General features: G+C 41.5%; 1 protein-coding gene across 2 annotated transcripts; it reads right to left on the bottom strand.

The window, feature by feature from the left end:
- Positions 1-8,858: 8,858 nt before the first annotated feature.
- Positions 8,859-20,330, bottom strand: LOC140203473 (interferon-gamma-inducible GTPase 10-like). 2 transcript variants are annotated; one of them, XM_072269540.1, is made up of 2 exons: positions 20,048-20,330; positions 8,859-11,832 (listed from the first exon to the last, which is right to left on the bottom strand). In XM_072269540.1, exons 1-2 carry the CDS (start codon positions 20,176-20,178, stop codon positions 10,641-10,643), a joined length of 1,323 nt encoding a protein of 440 aa, XP_072125641.1. In that variant the 5' UTR covers positions 20,179-20,330; the 3' UTR covers positions 8,859-10,640. The 2 variants fall into 2 exon arrangements, with proteins under 2 accessions (XP_072125641.1, XP_072125642.1); XM_072269541.1 differs by lacking the exon at positions 20,048-20,330 and adding an exon at positions 13,696-13,746.
- Between the last annotated feature and the right edge of the window lie 1,335 nt (positions 20,331-21,665).

The raw sequence follows: 21,665 nt of genomic DNA, 5'->3' as shown, positions 1-21,665 counted from the left end.
ATTTTCTATGTTTCTATGTTTCTATGTTTATAGCTGTATCAATATGTTGTGTCCAGATTAGATCCTCAGAGATATGATGCCCGACCTGCTGAGTTCCTCCAGCGTGTTGTGATTGTTGCTTTGACCCCAGCATCTGCAGATTACTTTGTGTTTACCATTCGCTACTCCGCTGTGAAGTCTCTTCGAGGTATGCCTACCCTGAAGAAGTTTGACACTCAGGAACTTGAAATTGCTCACTCTCTCCTGTTCTGATCCCTCAGTGAGGATTGGTGCATGTTCCTTTGTCTTACCCTTCCTGAAGTCTGCAATCAGCTCTTTGCTCTTGCAGACATTGAGTGCAAGATTGTTGATGCGACATCACTCACCTAACTGGAATGCCCCGCTCCTGTACGCCCTTTGGTCATCATCCGAAATTCGGCCAACAATGGTTGTATCATCAGCAAATTTACAGATTGCATTTGAGATATCAGTGGCAACACAATAGAGCAGTGGGCTAAAGGCACATCCCTGTGTTGCGCCAGCGTTGATTTTCACTGAGGCGGAGATGTTATTTTCAATCCACACAGATCGTGGTCTTCTGGTTAGGAAATCAAGGGTCCATTTGCAGAGGGAGGCACAAAAACAGATCTTAGTGCTGACCAGGCTGCCTACCTGAACTAGTCCCATTTATCTGCATTTAGCCCATATCCTTTTAAAACTTTCCCATCCACATACCAGTCTAAATATCTTGAGATTGTAATTGCATCTGTCTCCCCCACTTCCTCTGGCAGCTCCTTTCAGCTACCCATCACCCTCTGTGTGAAAACCTTGCCCTCAGAAACCCTTTAAGTTTTCCCCTCTCACCTTACACTTCTCCCGTCTAGTTCCAGATTGTCTTACCAGGTACATGGAGGAATCTAAGGTGGGGGCTTATATGGGAGGCAAGGTTTGAGGGTCGGCACAACCCTGTACTGTGCTGTACTATTCTATGTTCTATGTTCTATGAATTATCTTGCCCATCCATCATAGTTTGCCCCCATGGTTTTACGAACCTCCACAAGGTCATTCCTCAGCCTCCTTTTCTCCTTTGCTCCAGGGAAACCAGTCCCTGACTTATCCAGTCTCTCCTTACAGCTCAAGTTCTCCAGCCCCAGCAACATCCCTGTGAGCCTTTTCAAGATTCCAGATTGTTTATTGCCATAATCCAGTACACAAGGGTAAAGGAGATCAAAATAATTGCTACTTCGGATCCGATGCAGATAAAAAACTCACAATAAGCATAAAGAACACAACAAAAAACAAAAAATATATAAAGCAATCCTATAAAACATGATGTACTAAATAATTGTTATGTACATAGACAGATTGTATCTATAGAAAGTGATGGTCGGTGATATATACAGTGGTGGTGGGGTGGCTTATATTCCATCTGAGTACCTTCCAACCTGATGGCTTGAATATCAATTTCTCCTTATAGTGAACAAATGTTCCCCCCTCCCAACATTTTACTTCTTCTCCCCACCTATTACTTCCCCTGGGTCCCGTCCTCCTTCCCTTTCTCTAATGATCTGCTCTCCTCTCCTGTCAGATTCCTTCTTCTCCAACCCGTGACCTTTCCCACCCGCCTGGCTTCACCCATCGCCTTCCAGCTAGCCTCCTTCCCACCTTCCCCCACTTTTCTATTCTGGTATCTTCCCCCTTCCTTCCCAGTCATGAAGAAGGGTCTTGGCCCAAAAGGTGGGCTATCAATTCATTTTCATAGATGCTGCTTGACCTGCTGAGCTCCTCCAGCATTTTATGAGTTTGTAATGGGTGGAGGTATTGATCAGCCTGACGGCCTGGGGGATGTAACTGTGTCTGAGTCTAGTGGTCCTGGCGTGGATGCTGTGCAGATTCTTCCCCGATGAGAGTGGGACAAACAGTTTATAAGCATTGTGGGAGGCTAATCACGTCCTTTCTAATAGCATGGTGACCAGAAATGCACACAATATTCCAGGCTTCCATGTGTGATAACTGTATACCACTTTCCTCCTGAACTTGACAAGGAGGGACAGAAGAAAGCAAAGGATCAGATTGTATGAAGCTGGCTGGTCAAGCCAGTCCTAGAGCAGAACTTCTGTAAGAAAGCTAAAGGAAAGACATAGAGACCATCAGGAAACAGTGCCTGGGGCAGGGGAAAAGGATGAATATTCTGCTACAGGAACAACATCACCATCATATGGAGGAACAATAATGTAGAGGAAGATGCTTCTCAGCAACAACATCAAACAAAAATTATGCTAAGTCCCATTTAGGCAGTTGAGTAGATACTGGGTCACAGGGAAGGCGTCAAGGGAGGGAAGAGAGACAAAGAGACAGAGTGGTGAAAGGAGTTAATTTCAGAGTTTAAATCTCAGGCAGTTGAGGCGTGCCCACAAATGGGAAAGAGGTTACATCTGAAGGTGAACAGGGTGTCAGAATTTGAAGAATGCAAGTATTCCAGGGGGTGAATGGCAGGGGAGATTAAGAGTAGTGAGGTTATGGAGGAATTTGAAAAAGGGAATGAGATTTTTAAGCAACACACGTCAAAGTTGCTGGTGAACGCAGCAGGCCAGGCAGCATCTGTAGGAAGAGGTACAGTCGACGTTTCAGGCCGAGACCCTTCATCAGGACTAACTGAAGGAAGAGTGAGTAAGAAAGTGGGAGGGCGAGGGGGAGATCCAAAATGATAGGAGAAGACAGGAGGGGGAGGGATGGAGCCAAGAGCTGGACAGGTGATTGGCAAAGGGGATATGAGAGGATCAGGGGACAGGAGGCCCAGGGAGAAGGAAAAGGGGGGGGGGGAACCCAGAGGATGGGTAAGGGGTATAGTCAGAGGGACAGAGGGAGAAAAAGGAGAGAGAGAGAAAGGATGTGTGTATATAAATAAATAACGGATGGGGTACAAGGGGGAAGTGGGGCATTAGCAGAAGTTTCAGAAGCCAATGTTCATGTCATCAGGTTGGAGGCTACCCAGACGGAATATAAGGTGTTGTTCCTCCAACCTGAGTGTGGCTTCATCTTTACAGTAGAGGAGGCCGTGGATAGACATATCAGAATGGGAATGGGATGTGGAATTAAAATGTGTGGCCACTGGGAGATCCTGCTTTCTCTGGCGGACAGAGCGTAGGTGTTCAGCAAAGCGGTCTCCCAGTCTGCGTCGGGTCTCACCAATATATAGAAGGCCACATCGGGAGCACCGGACGCACTATATATTGGCCCTGAAATGTCGACTGTACCTCTTCCTATAGATGCTGCCTGGCCTGTTGCGTTCACCAGCAACTTTTATGTGTGTTGCTTGAAATTCCAGCATCTGCAGATTTCCTCGTGTATGAGATTTTTAAATTCATCGTCAACTGGAAGCTAATGTAGGTCAGCAAGCAGACTGGATGAGAGCATGGAAATTAAGTTTTGGAGAATTGAATCGATGAACCATTCAGGTGTGAAATTGAATCAGTAAATTTAGATGAATCTGCGGTTCCGATAACGGATGGGTAGAGTTATGTAATGTCACGGAGGGAGAGCTAAACAGTCTTAGAGGTGGCAGGCAGATGCAGCCCCGATTCCAATCAATTTCTCGGCAACTTTCAAACCAAAGTGGTAGAGATGTAGTGGTGTATAAATATACAGAACAGGGAAATTAAATGTACGCAGCCTACATGGTGACACAGTGCCCCATAGTGTACACTGTGTAAAACTGCATCAGCTTTCAAGAGCCACTCAAGTGAGCTCTGTGTTCTCTGGGATACATAAGGAAAAATAAAACTGAAGTTCAGGATGAGATAAAAGCGCCACCTTTGTTATTCCAAGGTCAAAGATCAAAGGTCAAGTACTGATTTAGACCAAAGGTTGTGTTAAATCTGCTATCTTCTGTCAGTTTTAAAACATGTATGTTGCTAAGGAGTGACAACACCCTTTTCAAGCCTCTCCACATCCTTTTAACAACCATACTGTCAGCCTGATACAAAACAAGCCACGTTGCCTGTCTTGTTATTGCCATTAAACCTGGGTATGTCACACTTGTTTGTATTATACATAACCTCACCTCAACAATACGTACTTAATCCTCTTCCCTACGCTCCCTACGCTTACTGTGTGACTGCGCGGCTAGGCACAGCTCAAGCACTATTGATAAATTCACCAATAACACCACTGTTGTCAGCAGAATCTCAGGTGGCAAATGAGGAGGTGTACAAGAGTGCGGTAGATCTACTCGTTGAATGGTTTCGCAACAACCACCTGGTACTCAACGTTAGCAAGGCCAAGGAATTTGGGAGAGCACACACAGAGTCAGCAACAGAAAGCCCATTCATATATGTTAACTCTTTTGCAGAATTATTGAACCAATCTTGATTTCCTGCTCTTTTTGCACAACCCTCTAAATTCTTCCTCTTCAATAAATTACCCATTGCTTTTCTTTTGAATGTCACAACTGAGTTTGCTTCAAGAACACTTGTAGATATTGCATTCCACATCACAGCAATCAAATGTGCAATTAATGTTTAAGTCATCTCCAAATCACCAACAATCTGTGCTCCGCAGTTACCTGTCACTCTGCCCTTGGAACTTTTTTCTCCCGATTTACTCAAAAGATAAAGTCACCATTTTATACTGCATTCAAAGTTCATGACTGGGCCTCTTCTACATCGAGGAAAGCAAACACAGATTGGGGAATCACCCTGCAGAGTATCTGCATACAGAGTGCAGGAGTGGCCCCCAGCTTCTGTCACCTGCCGCAGTTACTCTCTGCTCCATCCCCATTCTGATCTCTGTTTGTGGCTTTCTGCACTGCTACAACAAGCAAGTTCAAGGATAATACCTCATCTTCCTGTTGTCACCTGTCCTATCCACCGTGACTGTTTATCAGTCTGTCATGTGACACCGTGTGACTAGTTGATTTTGTGAGCTTTGCCATCTATCATTTTGTGTTGATCTATTAATCTCATGCTTGTGAACGTGTTTATTGTTTTCAGGTGACTACGCGTCAAGCAAATCTGTTCAACTGCACTGTACATGATAAGTGCTCTGTTCCAACTTCTTGATTTCTTCCTTAAGTGCAACAGGCAACAAAGGTTAAATCTGCGACACTCAATCTTTTCGAAAACATGCTCACATTTGAACAATGAGCATAATTAGAAAAGTTGAGGAATACTATGATTCACAATACCCCTGGAATGTTTACGTCAAACATTAGAACTGTTTTCTCACAGCAAATAACATCACTGATCCCAGTAAAATAAAAGCCAGCATCTTCCTCAGTGCACTTGGTCCAAAAATGTACGATATCAACTGAAGTTTTGCCCTATTCTTGAAACCCCAGCACCAAGGAATTACCATGAGCTTCACTCCTTTTTGGTCATGCTCAATTATTATGCCAGATTTTTGCCTCACACAGCCACAGTTCTTGCTCTGCTTAAAGATCTATTGAAGGAAGGTACGAGGTGGCGTTGGGAATTAGCAGAGGAATTTGCTTTTCAGAGAGCCAAACAAATGCTGACTCAATCCCAAGCATTAGTGCACTTCAGACCCGGGGCACCAATAGTTTTGCACTGTGATGCCTCCCCAGACTGTGTTGGTGTGGTGCTAACGCAGAAGGATACAGATGGTGAAGAGAAGCCTGTTGCTTTCACATCACACACCCTTAACCCAGCAGAACAAAACTATGCACAGTTGGACAAGGAAGCATTGGTGGTTGTTTTTGGGGTCCTGCATTGGTGGAATTGCTTGGTGAGAGCAAGACCATGCCATAGATGGCGTCACCAAGGATGCAACAGTGTGCCCTATACGTGTTCCCTCACCAGTACATGGTATCTTATGTTCCCAGTAGAAACAATTACACCGCAGAAACCTTAAACCAACTTCCATTACGTGAATAACCTCACGAGTCAGAACTTCTAGGCGAACTAGTACTACTGATGGACTGGGTCAACGCATCTCCGATCTCCGCTTCTCAGGTAAAAGAAGAAACTGAGTGAGATGCAACATTGGCACGAGTAAAAAGGTACGTAGAAGATGGAAGCCAATGAGTGTGGCCAAAACTGTGCATTACTATGCAAACTATGCTAGACGTCAAAACGAACCTAGCATCTGCAACGGTTGTGTACTGTGGGGAAGTTGTATTGTAATTCCTTCATGGTTACGGTTCCCTATCTTGGAAGAATTATATTGTGCACACCCAGGAGTATTATATATGAAAACACGAGCCCAGAATTACGTTTGGTGGCTGAAAACTGATGAAGGTATTGAGCACATTGTTTGTGCATGCCGACCCATGTGACCTTTATATGCTCCTGTACCTATGCTTCCATGGCATTGGCCCACCAAATCCTGGAGACGTTTACACGCAGGTCCATTAGACGGTCACGTGCTATTGGTAGTCGTTGATGCGCATTCTTAATGGTTCAAGCCCAAAGCGGTGAAGACTTCGACCAGCCGGACAATGATAAACATTTTACCTACACCGTTTTGTATGCATGGATGTCTGATTATGGTCCCACATTTACAAGTGAGGAATTCAAACTATCTTCACAAGACAATGGAGTTCGATTGCAACATATGCACTCTTGTCACTCATTATCAAACAGTATGGCTGAAAGAGCTATTCAGACTGTCAAGCAGGGGATACAAAAGTTGAATGGGGACATGCACACCTGGACAAATCGGTTTTTGTTCAGGTACCGAATCACATCACGAGATTGGTCGATTTTGCGGGCTTGTCCATCTATCCATTAACATTGACCTACTAATCCTGTGCATGTGAAAGTGTTCATTGCTTCCCGATGACTATGAGTCAAGCAGACCTTTCCGGCTGCACAGTACGTGATAACCAATCTCCTGGTTTTTCCTTAATTGTAACACACCCATAACTTGAACTAAACTGGACTGAACTGATTTGGTTTATTTTTACCACATGTAGCAAGATACAGTGAGAAGCTTGCCTTACATACTGTTCATACAGATCACATCATTACATGTGCACTGAGGCAGAGAAAAGGTAAAGTAACAGCAATGCAAAGTGCAGCAGCTACAGAGTAAGTGCAGTGCAGGTAAACAACAAGGTGTAAGATCATTATGAGGTAGATTTTATCTATTCATTCAGAGATACAGCACATAATAGGCCCTTGCGGCCCTTCGAACGGTGCCGTAAGCAACCCACTGATTTAACCCTAGCCTAATCATGGAGCAATTTATAGTGACCAATTAACCTACTAACTGGTATGTCTTTGGACCCTGGGAGGAAACTCCATACAGGTGAGATCACATCATTACATGTGCACTGAGGCAGAGAAAAGGTAAAGTAACAGCAATGCAAAGTGCAGCAGCTACAGAGTAAGTGCAGTGCAGGTAAACAACAAGGTGTAAGATCATTATGAGGTAGATTTTATCTATTCATTCAGAGATACAGCACATAATAGGCCCTTGCGGCCCTTCGAACGGTGCCATAAACAACCCACTGATTTAACCCTAGCCTAATCATGGAGCAATTTATAGTGACCAATTAACCCACTAACTGGTATGTCTTTGGACCCTGGGAGGAAACTCCATACAGATGATGCTGGAATTGAACTCTGAACTCCAATGCCCTGAACTGTAATAGTGTCACACTAACCACTATGCTGCCATGGCACCCTGATTGTGAGGTTAAAACTCCATCTTATCATACAAGGGAATCATTTGATAGTCTTATAACAGTGGGGTAGAAGTTGTCAATGAACCTGGTGGTACATACTTTCAGGTTTTTGTACCTTCTCCCCAATGGGAGAGAGAAGAGCAAATGCCCAGAGTGGGTGTGGTCTTTGACTATGCTGGCTGATTTACAGAAGCCATGAGAAGTATGGACAGAATCCATGTTGGGGAGTGGGGTTGATGTACTATGAAGTACTGATCTGTGTCCGCAACTCTCCGCAGTACCTTGTGGTCACCTGCAGAGCCGTTCCCATACCAAGCCATGATACAAGCTTGCTTTCAAGTCTTAGTAGTATCTTTGGTGGTCCACTTACGAGGCTGATGAATGACTTTGTGATGGCCAAGCATCAAACTAATCTATTTGGCACCTTACACCATATCTATAAACTCCAGCAATAATTATGAATAGAAACATCAAGGAAGAATGAAACGTGGATAGATTTTCAAGTGTGCATTTATATCATGAAATTTCTTCTCACAGAGAATGGTGAATCTCTGGAATTCTCTGTCCTGGCTGATGGAGGAAGCTAGATCATTATAGTTATTTAATGTGGAGGTGGATAAATATTTCATAGATCAGGGAACAGAGGGATATTGAATAATGGCACAGAAGAAGAGTTGAGGCGAGTATAGATCAGCCATGATCATTTTAAAAGGTAGAGTAAGCTTGAGGGGCCTTATAACCTTATCCTAGCCCTATTTTTTTATGTTCTTGGTACTATAGCCATGTGCAATGGTACTGTGGCCATCTTAATAATTATTAGATGATTTTTGCTTCAAAAGCCAGATCGAAGATTGGTAGTGATTTTGGGCACATTCTGACAAGGAAAGATGCAAAACATACTTCCCTTTGTAGTCATGTACAATGTCAAACTGTAAACAGAAAAGATTTTCAGACAATGAACATCCTGGAATTATTTGAGAAAGAATTACGGTGATGTAAAAGACCGTAATTTCTTTATGGCTGCTGAGCTGACAAGCATTCAAAGATTTTCTGTATCTTCCATGCTCCTGAAAATGTATTGAATATTCATTGGAATGCAAATACATGAACACTAACAGTCGAATCTTTGAAACAATATTCAGACACCAAAATAAAAATCACATCATTGAGACTGCTTATAATGTATTTTTTTTCTTTATTATCAACTTTATTCACCTTTTACACGTACAGGTATTAGGAATTTGTTGTGGTCTGTTGGCGTTCAACATGAAACCACAACATTGCACAATTAGAAATAATAAAGAATTACAGTATATAAAAAATAAAGGTAGAGCTAAAAGTAGAGATATAGAATAAAATGTGCATAAATACAATATAAATAGCAATATAAAAATGGTTTAAAGTGTTTAAGTGCGGTGCAATGACCGAGGTAACAGATGGAGTGGGAGTATCATTTGACTATGTGCATGAATCAAAAGGGAAAGACACTTTGTATCTCTTCAAGTCTTAATTTCTATTAAAGTCAGGCTGTGTCCATTCTGGGCAAAATGCAAGCCACTTTCATGTCAATTTACATTGTATATTTTGACTGGCAGCTTTCACTGAATTTACATGATTACTTTTACACAGTTATTAAATAAGCCTTCTGTTTACATTCACATTTGCTTCTATTCCTCTTGTTTTCCTTCCACAATGTAATGACCCAAGCCTAAAGAGACTCAGCAAGCAAATGTTAGCAAGTCTCTAACAAAATGACACTCAAATATTCCTCTCTGATGTACAAACCTATTGTAGTGAAATGCATTTCCCAATCTTCCATGTCAATTTTCATACTCCATAGCTCCCACAAGATTAAGAAATTAATAAGCAAAAAGCACTTAACTGCATTAGCACAATGATATGCTCCTGAACTAATGCCTGTACTCAGGTTGCTGTCTTTCAATTGGATTTAAGGGCTCTTAATCTGTACAAATTGGCTGGTGAGTTTCCTACAAAGGCGATACTCTGCAGACAGTGTCTGATTACTTCTACTGGCCATGAAGTGATTTGGGACCAGAGGTTATAAATCCTAATCTTTTGTTTTGATTTTAATTAATCTAAAAGCTACGGGAGATAAGGTTGGGTATAGGGCTCTGTGAATACTAGGTTAGAGAATATCTTGAAATAATTTTAAGAGATATTGCTATATTCAGCCAGAGTAGAGATGATGAAGTAATTCCTCTGTCTGATAAGATCACACAGAATGGCTCCTTTAATAGATACAGGAGTGAAGCCCGGTGTGGTCTTCTGCTGCAGAATCCTGTCCACTTCAGGGTTCGACGTGGTGTGCATTCAGAGATGCTCTTCTGCACACCACTGTTGGAACAGGTGGTTATTTGAATTAGTGTTGTCTGCCTGAAAGCTTGAACCAGTCTGGCCATTCTCTTCTAACCTCTCTCATTAACAAGGCATTTTCACCCACAGAGCTGCTGCTTACTCGATAATTTTCCCCCCGTTTTTCACACTATTCTCTGTAACTTTAGACACTGTTGTGTGTGAATTCTGTTAGATAGATAGATAGATAGATAGACAGATATCCCAGGAGATCAGCAGTTTCTAAGATATGCAAACCACCCTGTCTGGCCCCAACAATCATTCCATGGTAAAAGCCACTTAGATCACATTTCTTCCCCATTCTCATATTTGTTCTGAACAACAATTGAACCTCTTGACCATGCATGCATGCTTTTAAGCAATGAGTTGCTACCAGATGATTGGCTGATTAGATATTTTCATTAACAAGCAGGCACACAGGTGTACCTAATAAAGTGGCCACTGAGTGTAAGTATTTTCCACTCACTGCATTTTTCTAAATAAATCACCCTATGTTTCTTGGAAGAAGTTGTCGTTGCTTATGTTTTCTTTCTGCCTTGAAATAGACTATTCTAATTGAACTGACATTGCTTGCTATGGGATAGACTGAGTATTCTTCTCTGCCCTACCTCCAAGTCATTGATTGATGCAGAGCTGTCTACTAAATCATCTGTAATTTTTGATCAGTTTCAAAAGCAGTTTTGACAGCTACTTGAGCAGTTTTCACATGTTGGTTCAGTGAATCCTTTAAGAGCAAGGCTGTGAAACAAAAGGACGACACAGCACCAAAAACAGAGACAATTAGTGGTGTGATGTCAAACTTGATCTCAGCTATTGTACAGACAACAGCAGTAACACCTAAGGCTATTTTGATAAGTGCTCGGGTTGTTTTACCTGGTGAGCGGATTTCAGATCTCAGCAGCGCCAAGGGTTTACCACTGCTGTCTGCCAACCTTTGCATGCACTTGTCGCGTAGATCTCGGTGATGCCAGAGGTAGACAAGCCCTGCTCCCAGCAATCCAATACCAGTGGCAAAGGACATGCCAGGAAGGGGAACCGTTCCCACTGCTCCTGCGAGTGCGGCGGTCACCCAGATTCTTTTCTCCAACATTTTTCTTTTCTCTTCTATTAATTCTGAAGTTACATTTGGGAGTGACAGCAAAAAAGCGGCCTTCTTTACATTGTACAGACTGTTTGCAAGCATGTCCTTTAGAGCAGGGAAATCATAATTATTGCGGTGGAAGCTTGAAATCAGATAAACAGCTGGCGTTGTGACCCCCATCTCTTCCAAGTTTGCGACGCAGTCCATCCTTATCTTTTGCAGCTCTGTGTTCAAAGTCATACCATCCATTTCCAGTGGGTGGAGGTCATTGTCAATCTTAGATTGAACAAAGTAGAGCTGTTTGCCTTCCTGTTGAACTGCCTTGGCAAGTGTGCCTTTGCCTCCTTTAAATCGGCATTCCGACACAATGATGAACAGGTCATACTTCCCAACATCTACTGTTTCCAGATACTCACTCAGTGGGCTAGTATCAGAATCTATTCCTGGAAGTTCTTCAATATGAACGTTAGGCAGAATAGGATGAGCATATATGATAGGCTCTTCATCAGTTTTCTCACTGCTATCCCTTCCCTCCTCATGCATCTCAAAGCCTGCCATAGCAGCGATAAAGGTAGACTTGCCCGAACGTTTTCCACCTGCAACTGCAATAGTAAGTTGTGCATTAACCAGGTCATCTAATTTATTCTTTATCTCTGGTATGACTGCTTCCAATCCACCAGCATTATAATTGCTTTTTAGTCGTTCAAGTTCTTCCATACTGAAGAATTCAGATGATGAAATCATGAAATCCCTGGAAAGAAAAAGAGATATTTTCATAGTGCACAGTTGATCCAGTTTCTTAAACCATTTTAAGTAGCATTCAATCTATGACACAGTGGCACAGCTAGCAGAGTGTCTCACTGTGACCTGGGTTCAAACCTGGTCTTGGGTGGTTTTTATATTGAGTTAGCACATTCTCCAAAGACATGTAGGTTGGTAGGTTAATTTTACCACTGTAAATTATCCCTATAGTACAGCCGCATAGTAAAAACTGGGATTGCTGATGGGAATATGGAGAGAACAAGCTACAGAGAAAAATTAATGGGGGAATAAGATTGCTTTGGGTTGAAAGAGCTTCTTGTAGGTGAATATGGAAAGTTAATATGTCAGAATTTAATTTGAAAATGTCTACTTGTGTAGTCAAGGGCATACAGATACATGCATTGACTGTTTTGCTATTCAGCATTTTCTTACATATTATGAGATCAATTGAATGGGGATTAGTATAATGGATTAGATGTCAGCATTTAGTGTCATAGAGTCATACTGTATGGAAACAGGCCTTTTGGCCCAACTCAACTGTGCCAGTTTTGTTGCCCATTGACCCTTGTCCCATAGCTCTTTAAACGTCTCCTATTCATGTCCGTAACTAGATGTGTTTTAAAGGTCACTAATGCGGCCACCTCAACCATTATTTCTGGCAACTCATTTCAAATGTGCAACACCCTTTTTGTGAAGAAGCTGCTCCAGATTTTGCTTTTAATTCCCTCCCCTCTGATCTTGAACCTATGCCCTCTTGTTTTTAGCACTCCTTCCCTGGAAAAAGAGACAACATGATTTCACCCTATCTATACCCTTCATGATCTTATACATGTAGTACCCTAGTTAAGATTTCTACTGCTATGCTGTGAGGTAGTTTATATTATCAGCTTTCTGTTAAAACAGTGTGCCATACTGAAAAGTGTGTTTTGGCTTCAGCTAACAATAAGGACACATTGTTATCGTTATTATTATTATTATTAAGTTTTCATATATTCTATAGTTCACAGAATATTCTAGCAGAACAGGCCACATTTGTCCCAGCTCTTTGAAAGAGCTGTACAAGGTAGTTCTTCACTCCATTTTTTCCTTACACCCTTCTAAACTAACACCTTTCAGTTGCTTTTCAACCAATTTCTTGGCTGCTGCTTCCACCATCCTTATAGCCAATTTGTTCTGGGCTTAGAAACCTACACTGTGAAGAGTTTCCCCTTATTCCTCTTTTGCCAATGTTAAAGTTTCTACCATCTAATTATTGCTCAATTTACCTGACCTTCCTTCGACTAAAACTTCTCACAATTTTGACAATCTCTCTTAGGGATCACTGTGGTAGTCACCACTCTAGGATGGAACAATTGGATCTTCTACAATCGCAGCATAACCAAATCCATTTTCAAATTTTGCCTCTAATCTTTCTAGAGCCTTGAGGTTCTTCTCAAAGTGCAGTGGCCAGAATTGTACATGATACTTTAGATTAAGCCCAACAGAAATTTGTATTAACTTAATAATATTTGTTGTTGTGTATTTAATATTTCAGTAATTGAGTAATATGGTAAACATATTGCTTGATTAAGCATTCTTGGTCATTTGAATACTTCATTATGGGTTAGACATAAAAGCACATGAATGGCGTACACCATCATGTCATGGCATGATATGTGTGCACCTCGCTTAAAGAACAAATGAAGACTCACATCTCCTCAGCTCTCTTGTTTTCTTTTAAATTAGTTTTATGTTTTGAAGTTACAAAAAACACAGCATAACTGTGGTGACAGTGGGGTGGCATAGTAGTGTAGTGGTTAGTATAATGCTTTACAATACCAGAGACCTGGGTTCAATACCCGCTGCTGCCTACCAGGAGTTTGTACATTCTCACTGTGACCATGTAGTTTTCTTCCAGATGCTCCAGTTTCCTCCCACAGTCCAAAGATCTATCAGTTGGCAGATTAATTGGTCATTGTAAATTGTCCTCTGATTAAGCCAGCATTAAATTGGGGGATTGTTGGGTGGCACGGCTCAAAGGGCCAGAAGGGTCTATTCCACACTGTATCTCAATAAATAAACAAAAAAAAACTTTTAAATGAACATGAGATGACTGAGGTTGCACAATGTTGAGAGGCAGCAAGATATTCATGCTAAAAAAACACACACAGCAAGAAACGGTCGAATGAAAAAAAAGCACAGCAAGACGATCAAGTTAAAAAACAGCAGAAAATCGAAGATTTCACGGGTTCAAAAACAGTGAACACCGGGTGATAACAATCATTAAAAACAAGGAGCAGAATGGCTGGCTCAGTTGGAAAGATTAACACATTTGATTACACAACTGATAACTGGCTCATGTATACTAAGCTAATTGAACATTATTTTGAAGCAAGTAGAATAACCGATGAGAGATGAGCACCAATTTTGCTGAGTGCATTGTATTTAAAGGCATACAGTTTGCTTCAATGTTTAACTGGTCTGACCAAATCAACTGAAATGAGCTTTGCTGATATCGTGAAAGTTATGCAGGAACATTTAGAGCCGAAACTAATGCAGAACACTTTAGGTTTCCTAAGCAGAATCAAAAGGAAGGGTAGTCCACTTTAGTGTACATAGCTGAATTGCAGAAGTTGTCTGAGTATTGTCAGTTCAGTGATGGACTTAATGGATACACTGACAGATGGTTTAGTTTGTGGAATGTGAGAAGAAAGCATTCAAACATGGCTCCTAACTGAAGCACAACATACATTTAAAAGAGCAGTTGAAATAACTGAATCAATGGAAACAGCAGAGGCACAAACGAGTTGCAGTCAGGAATGAAAGTGAGCATGAACAAAATTGCAATGTCTAAACAGAAACCAGCCTGGATGAATAAACTGTATTACTGTTGTGATAGGGGCTCATACACCAGACCAATGCAGGTGTAAAGGCGAAATGGGAAGTAAGTACAACAAAGTAGGATATATACAAAGAGCATGTTGGGCAGACAAAAATAAATACAGAGAAGAGATAAAGATAAAAAGTCAAGTTGCAGTTTCAAAATGAGCACTAATGTGCATACTGTTAATGGAAAATCTGATAATAAAAGGTGACACAGGACTGTTTAGCCTTGAGATTTACAATGTGACAACTAACAATAAATAAGTAATATGGCTTACACCAGAAGTGAATGGCAAATTAATTACAATGAAATTGGACCCTGGCTCGGCTGTTTCAGTCCTTCCACAAAATGAGATTGAATGGCATTTCAAAGATACTTAACTGAAGCCTGCAGATATCCAGCCAATAATTTATACTGGAGAAAAGATAACTCCTGTGGGAATGACATTTGTAATACAATGACCAACAAGCCACGTTGGGCTTGTATGTGGTAAAAACAGAGGCCCAGCATTGTGGGGTTGTGAGTGGCCAAGACAAGTACAACTTGTTTGGAGATCCATTCACCATTTGCTTGCCACATCCCCTGCATCTGAGTCAACTGAAAGAGAATTAAGAAAGGTACTGGATGATGCCCATCTGTCTTCATTCTGTACACCATGAACTGTTGCGCAATGGAAAATAAACATGTGTGGTTCCAGACTCTGTGTCTCTGTTTGGAAAACAGATCAAATCAAGGAAGGAACATGCTGCTCAGAGGAAGCATGAAGGTGACAAAAGCAGAGGTCTGACTACAACAATTTATGTAGGTAAGATATCTGAGAATGTTAATCAGGCAGTTACGTGCAAAATATAGCTTGGTTTTAAAGTGGAAGAGAGTTCAAGGACCTTCAGAAAAGTTGCAAGCATTTGGCTTTTGCGAGTATAAAGAACCAGAATCTACTCTGTGCGCATTAAAGTTATTGCGTGAACTTCAAATGGGAGGCAAAAAGCTGCTCGTAAAAGTAGATGCAAAGACCAAAGCCCAGCTGGAAAAATGGAAGGCCAAAAGGAGTCAATGCAGATATGGAAACAGAGGATTTGTCTGATGATGTTATGGATAAGGAAAACAAGAGGTGAGATTATATTGTAAAAGAGAGCAATAGAAGGATTAATAAGAAAATACTCCAGTGAGCTAAATCCCAAGATCAAGAGGCACAAACTATAAGGAGAAAATGGAAGGACAAGAAAGGTGTCCAGAGCTGTCAGAACCACTTCCTGCAGTCTCAGAGTCAACTCCTACAACCATCACGGAGGAGGCCCCAAAACCTGAGATTGTTTCTCAGCCACAAGTCTTACCTGCCATGGGATTCCCCTTGTCAGGAAAGATGTTATCCCAAAAGAGTAAGAAAGCCTCTACAGTGATCAAATATTTAGACTTAAATGGGACAATTTAAAACTTACTGTGCTGTGGTCGTCTTATATCGTATACTGTGTACTTGAGATGCATTTTATATTGAGTTGGAGTATATAACTAGGAAGGGAGGAGTATTTTGGTGTATTTGACTAATATTATAAATATATTATTTGATTAAGCAATCTTGTTCATTTAAATACCTAATTATGGGTTATATGTAAAAACAGGTGAATGGCGTTCGTCACATGCCACCACATTGATATATGCATGCCTCGCTTAAAGAACAAACTAAACTTCACATCTTAGTCCTGATGAAGGGTCTTGTCCTGAAACGTCCACTATACTCTTTTCCATATTTGCTGCCTGGCCTGCTGAGTTCCTTCAACATTTTGTGTGTGTTGCTTGCATTTCCAGCACCAGCAGATTTTCTTTTGTTTGTGATAATACTCACATCTCCTCCGCTCTCCTGCTTTCCTTTTAATTAGTTTTATGTTTTGAAGTTACAAAACATAACATCTGTGTTTCATTATTCAGTGTCTTTATTTTATGGCCACAGCGACCAATGCACTCCCTTAACCGCCTTGTCCTGTCTCTGTTGAACTCTGCTGAATTTTACCCCCACCTCTGCTGTGTTGTAGTCTGACCCTACTCCTGCACAATGGAAAAATGGTAACATTTAGATTACACTACAGTTAGATTATTCACCAAATTGAATGTGTTTCTAAGTATGTTGAAATATTTGCTCCTATTTTTGTACAGAAGTCTTGTGGGATGTCAGAATAAACATACAAATTTACTTACTTACTGGTTGTTTCACTGTTGGTGTTTAGGGCAGTAATGAAGACCTCGTTCTCTGCCTATATAGATGGATTCTATATGTTTCTGTAACAATTGTTTTTTTACCAGTCAGGGTTGTCAGCCCTGAGCTGAACCCCTGAACCTGGAGGAGTGGTGGACCACTCTTAGTCTGGCCTCTATCCTTTGAGCTGTTTGGCATGGGTAAACCTACCAAGAGACAAAGCACAAGGCCCCGACTCCAGCCAATATAGGTCTCTGGGTGACTGAGGCATGGAATTCTCCAAACCCCATGGCAAAGTGGTGGTCCTCTTGGACGAAACACACAAAAGAAAGAACAATTTGCACTTCTACTAAAACACAGGAAATATTCATCAGATCGGACAGCAGCTGTTAAGAGAGAAACACTATTAACATTTCAGGCCTATGACATTTCATGAGAAAGTCTTCTGGGTTTGTTTTCTCCTCTCTTGACTTCATTTGGAACAGAAGCTGTGGAGTTCCACTGATGTGAAACTGACTGTTTTGGAAACTTTTACAGTACAGTTTCAGCACAAGACTTTTCATTTCTGACAATGATTAATATTAACCATAATTTCTGTATATTTTTGAGCACTTAGCTTGGGCTGCAAAATTACTCAAATATTTCTCATGACAAAGAGTCCTGGGGAAAAAAAAGAAGACAAGGAAATCAAGATTCCCAGGCCCCAAGGCCAAGGTAGCTCTGAGAGCATCACCAGCAATTGAAGGCATCCATTTTAGTTTTTGGCAACAAGCGATCTGCTGGAGAACTCAGTAGGCTGAGCAGCATCGGGGGGGGGGGGGGGGGGAGGGAAGAATTTTTAATGTATCGGGATGAAATCCTGCATCAGGACTGATGCTGTAAGATGCTGCAGTCTGAAGCAATGCAAGAGGACCTGGAGGAATTTATCAGGGTCGGCATGTTGCCCAAACTTGCGGACCTGAGTTATAGGAAAAGTTGAATAGTTTAGCACTTTATTCCCTGAAGTACAGGATAATGAGGGGTGATTTAATATAAAATTATGATATATGATTTAATATAAAATTATGATATATGGTAAAAGGTGAAATGTTTAAGGGGAACATGAGGGGAGACTTGTTCACTCGGAGGGTGGTGAGGGAGTGGAATGAGCTGCCAGTGGATGTGGGTTCGATTTCAATACTTAAGAGACATTTGGGTAAGTACATGGATAGGAGGGGTATGGAGGGATACGGTCCACCTGCAGGTTGATGAGAATAGGCAGAATTTTTTAAAAAGGATCTAGTGCTTTCCTGGTGTATACAATGAATAAACTCTTTTCGGGCTTCAAACTGGGTACAGGTATGTATCGCTTATAATCAATGTTTTGTTGACAAACTGTATCATCTTCTTCAGGGATGAATCGGTTATATTTGATACCTGTAGCCGGATGGAAGCCCGAGAAGAGTTTATTAGGCAGAATAATAGCTTGCACAGATTAGATGGGCGAAAGAGCCTGTCTTTGTGTTGTAGTGCTCTATGATTCTATGATCTATGGAGGGAAATGTATTCTGGTGCTCTATTGCACATACGTAGGAGGAACTATTGTCATCTGCAATAAGGGCTCCTGCTGCGAATTGTGTTAAAGGGTCTCGGCCTAAAACATCAATTGTTTATTCCTTTCAATCGACACTGCCTGACCTGTTAAGTTCCTCCAATATTTTGAATATAATGCTATTTGTGTTAGAGTGGTCATTGACTGGAAGACAACACTGCGTTAAATTGTTATAATATAGGTCAATAGCAGCTGCATTTGGGTATTAGACGCATACACAAATCAAACAGATGATTTACAAACTGAATAAAGCCAGCACTTTCTTTGTCTTTTTTTTCCCCTAGAAGCTGACCAAAATACTAGCATATTTCTCAAAGTCCAGGGGATTGTCTGCTATACAGCTCACCTGAGCCTTTTCAAAGACGCTATAGTAGGGAAAGTTTTCTATTTATATCATACCATGACTCTGTGTTGTGCTTTTTGATATTAAATTGGGAGAGGTGTGGAGAAGTGTTGGTGCCTTACTCAAACAGCCTGAATACCAAAATTCCGTGAAAAATTAACGTATTCACAAATAGCAGCTGACTAGGAGAGAACACACAAGCTACCACAGAAGTGTATGACAAATTAGCTGAAATGTGGTAGGTAAATTTTAATGCAGCAGCGTGCTCTCTGAATCTTTTGACTTCGATTTCTTTAATTTTATCCATTATATAAATTTACAATTAGAAACTTTAACTCTTAATTGAAGCTAAATTCACGGAAATAAGGTATTTAATGTCATGGTGGAGCAGTACATGCCCCATTCATCCGGTTATTGACATCTGACACTGCAGTCTATTAGACGCAAGACGATGAATTGATTTCGGAAAAGGAACTTACAGCCCACGTGTTAGCATTCTAACTTAGAAACATTGGTTTCAACATATTTCATTTAGTTCTCCTTTAAGCTTCACTGTTTATGTCATGGAAGAAGGACTCCCGACCATTCTGTGTTCTATCACACCGGTTCTTACTGCAGCAGATACCGCGCGGGGCCGCATTCTTAATCACCAGCATGCGGCTGGTCCTGTATAATGGAGATCTTCAATTCGCACACAATGTGCTACCAGAGAATACCATCCAGCCGCTGATAAGATTGGGATGTGTACGGGTTATTATATTAATTCTGACGCCCAGCAATAACAACACGGGCAGTTTCATAATCCCACGTTACTTACGACCGACCCGCAACCCCAGCTGGCAGAAAGAGCCCCGCAGAGCAAACTTATCTTCAACATTCCCCTTACACCAAGTGAGCATGCAAGTAGAATCGTATCGGAGAAACATCAGTCATTACGACGAATATCGTCCGCCGCACAGGTCTTCTTAGCAGGTTCTAAAATTCTAAAGCACAATTCTCCAATAGAATGGGCCCAGGCAATAGGGCTGCGGAATAATGAGGCCTGAAAAAAATCTGCGGCAAAAATAGAAAGTCGCCGATATTACCCTTGTTAGAAATCGGGGGCAGACATGCTTATAGAGGCAAAATGTAGTTATTGCTATTAAAACACGATAGTGCTTTAACAGTACAGTATTGACAATACTACAGGAATTACATCTTGGGTCTCAGCCCGTACCTGTCTAGTGCCGAGGGTCTGCTGTCTGTCGAGAGGGATAATGCAAATCTTTTGTTATTAAGAGTCTGCAGACGCTGGAATCTGGAGCAGAAAACAAACTGCTGGAGGGACTCAAGGGGGTGAGGCAGCATCTGTAGAAGGAGATGGACAGTCGACGTTATGGGTCGAGGCTCTTCATCTTGTCATTCAAAGTTCAAAGTAAATTTATTATCAAAGTTGGTATACCATATACAACCTTGAAATACAATAGAATCCACGAAAAGTCACACACAGCAAAGACCGACAAACATCCAGTGTGCAAAAACGCGAATAATAAAAAAAGTGAACAAATAATACTGAGAACAAGAGCTGCAGCGACCCCGAAAGTGAGTCCTCAGGCTGCGGAGTGGGTTCAGCGATGAGGTGAATAAAGACAGTCCGGGGGACTAATGGCTGCAGGGCGACAACTGTTCCGGATCCTGGCGGCGTGGCACCCAAGTCTCCTGCACCCTTGCCGGATGGTAGGAGCGAGAAGAGAGGGAGACGGGCCAAACACAGTCAGGCGGAACGGGCCGAGGCGGGGGACGTTGGCTGGCACAGAGTAGTGGGGCGGGGGGCTCCGCTACTCCGCTATCACCCTCTATCTCCAACTATCATCCCCAACCTGTCTTCTAACAAGACGACTCTGAACGCGTCGTGGGATCTCGGCAACCTTGACGCTGCCACGACATTCCCTTTCTTTTCTCTAACCAGCCTTTCTCTGCAGCTTAGAACAAACTTGTTTTCTCACCCCGATGAACGGTCATCAGCCTGAAACATTAACTGTTTCGCTTACCACTGATGTTGCCCCGCTCAGTGCACACTTTCAGAATCGGGTTTAACATCACCGGCATAGGTCGTGAAATGTGTTGTCTTCGCGGCCGCAATGCTTCTTCCTACTTATTTTTATAACTACTGTATTAATCTGTTATTTGTTGTGTTTAAAGTATCCACATACATTTTGTTAAATTATTTAGCTTTTTGAAATTAGACACGTGGATGAAGAAACTTTGTAGAATATTATGTGTTTCTGTATCAGAATAAACAATATGGCTTTGAGACTTCAAAGCAATGTTCTAATTTTGGCGACAAGATACAAAAAAGGACTTTTGAGTTTTGCTTGTCAATGCCGGGGTTTTAAAATTCTCTCACATAGTTTATAATCCCTACCCACCTCTGTGATCAATATTCTCTATCTCTTCAAATCTTGCCATCCTCGCTTCTAGAGGCCGCAGGTTTGGAAGCTGTTATCAAACAGACATTGATAAATTGTCACAGTGAATTTAGCAAGGGTACAGCCACAGAATGCTTCGTGAGAGGAAATTAGTCCAATATTTCCTATTTCAATAAACATTTATTAATAAGAGAAATGGTCTACGTATCAGAAATGGATGTCAATTACGCATTTCTCTCCTCGAATGCTGCGTGCCCCGCTTCGATTCTCCAGAAGTTTGTTTTCTTTTAGCACCAAGATGACTGTATTTTAATAACTTCCACTGCAGTTTCTTTTTAAAGCCGCGTTTAGCCTGAATTTTCATTAATTCAGTTCATATCTTGCAGCGTATAGTTTCACTATTCTGTTTAAAGCCAATACTAATTT

Source organism: Mobula birostris, chromosome 9 (genome assembly GCF_030028105.1).
Source record: "Mobula birostris isolate sMobBir1 chromosome 9, sMobBir1.hap1, whole genome shotgun sequence".
Lineage (NCBI taxonomy): Eukaryota > Metazoa > Chordata > Chondrichthyes > Myliobatiformes > Myliobatidae > Mobula > Mobula birostris.
The sequence above is the reverse complement of the archived record's forward strand: the minus strand, read 5'-3'. Positions and strand labels throughout refer to the sequence as shown.

What these genes read in the sequence shown, in the direction of transcription:
- LOC140203473 (XM_072269540.1), bottom strand. Translation starts at nt 20,178, where the DNA reads ATGCTGCCTCACCCCCTTGAGTCCCTCCAGCAGTTTGTTTTCTGCTCC. An exon ending in AGACCCTCGGCACTAGACAG is followed by an intron (nt 11,833 to 20,047) that starts GTACGGGCTGAG and finishes TTTTCTTTCCAG; the next exon opens with GGATTTCATGATTTCATCAT.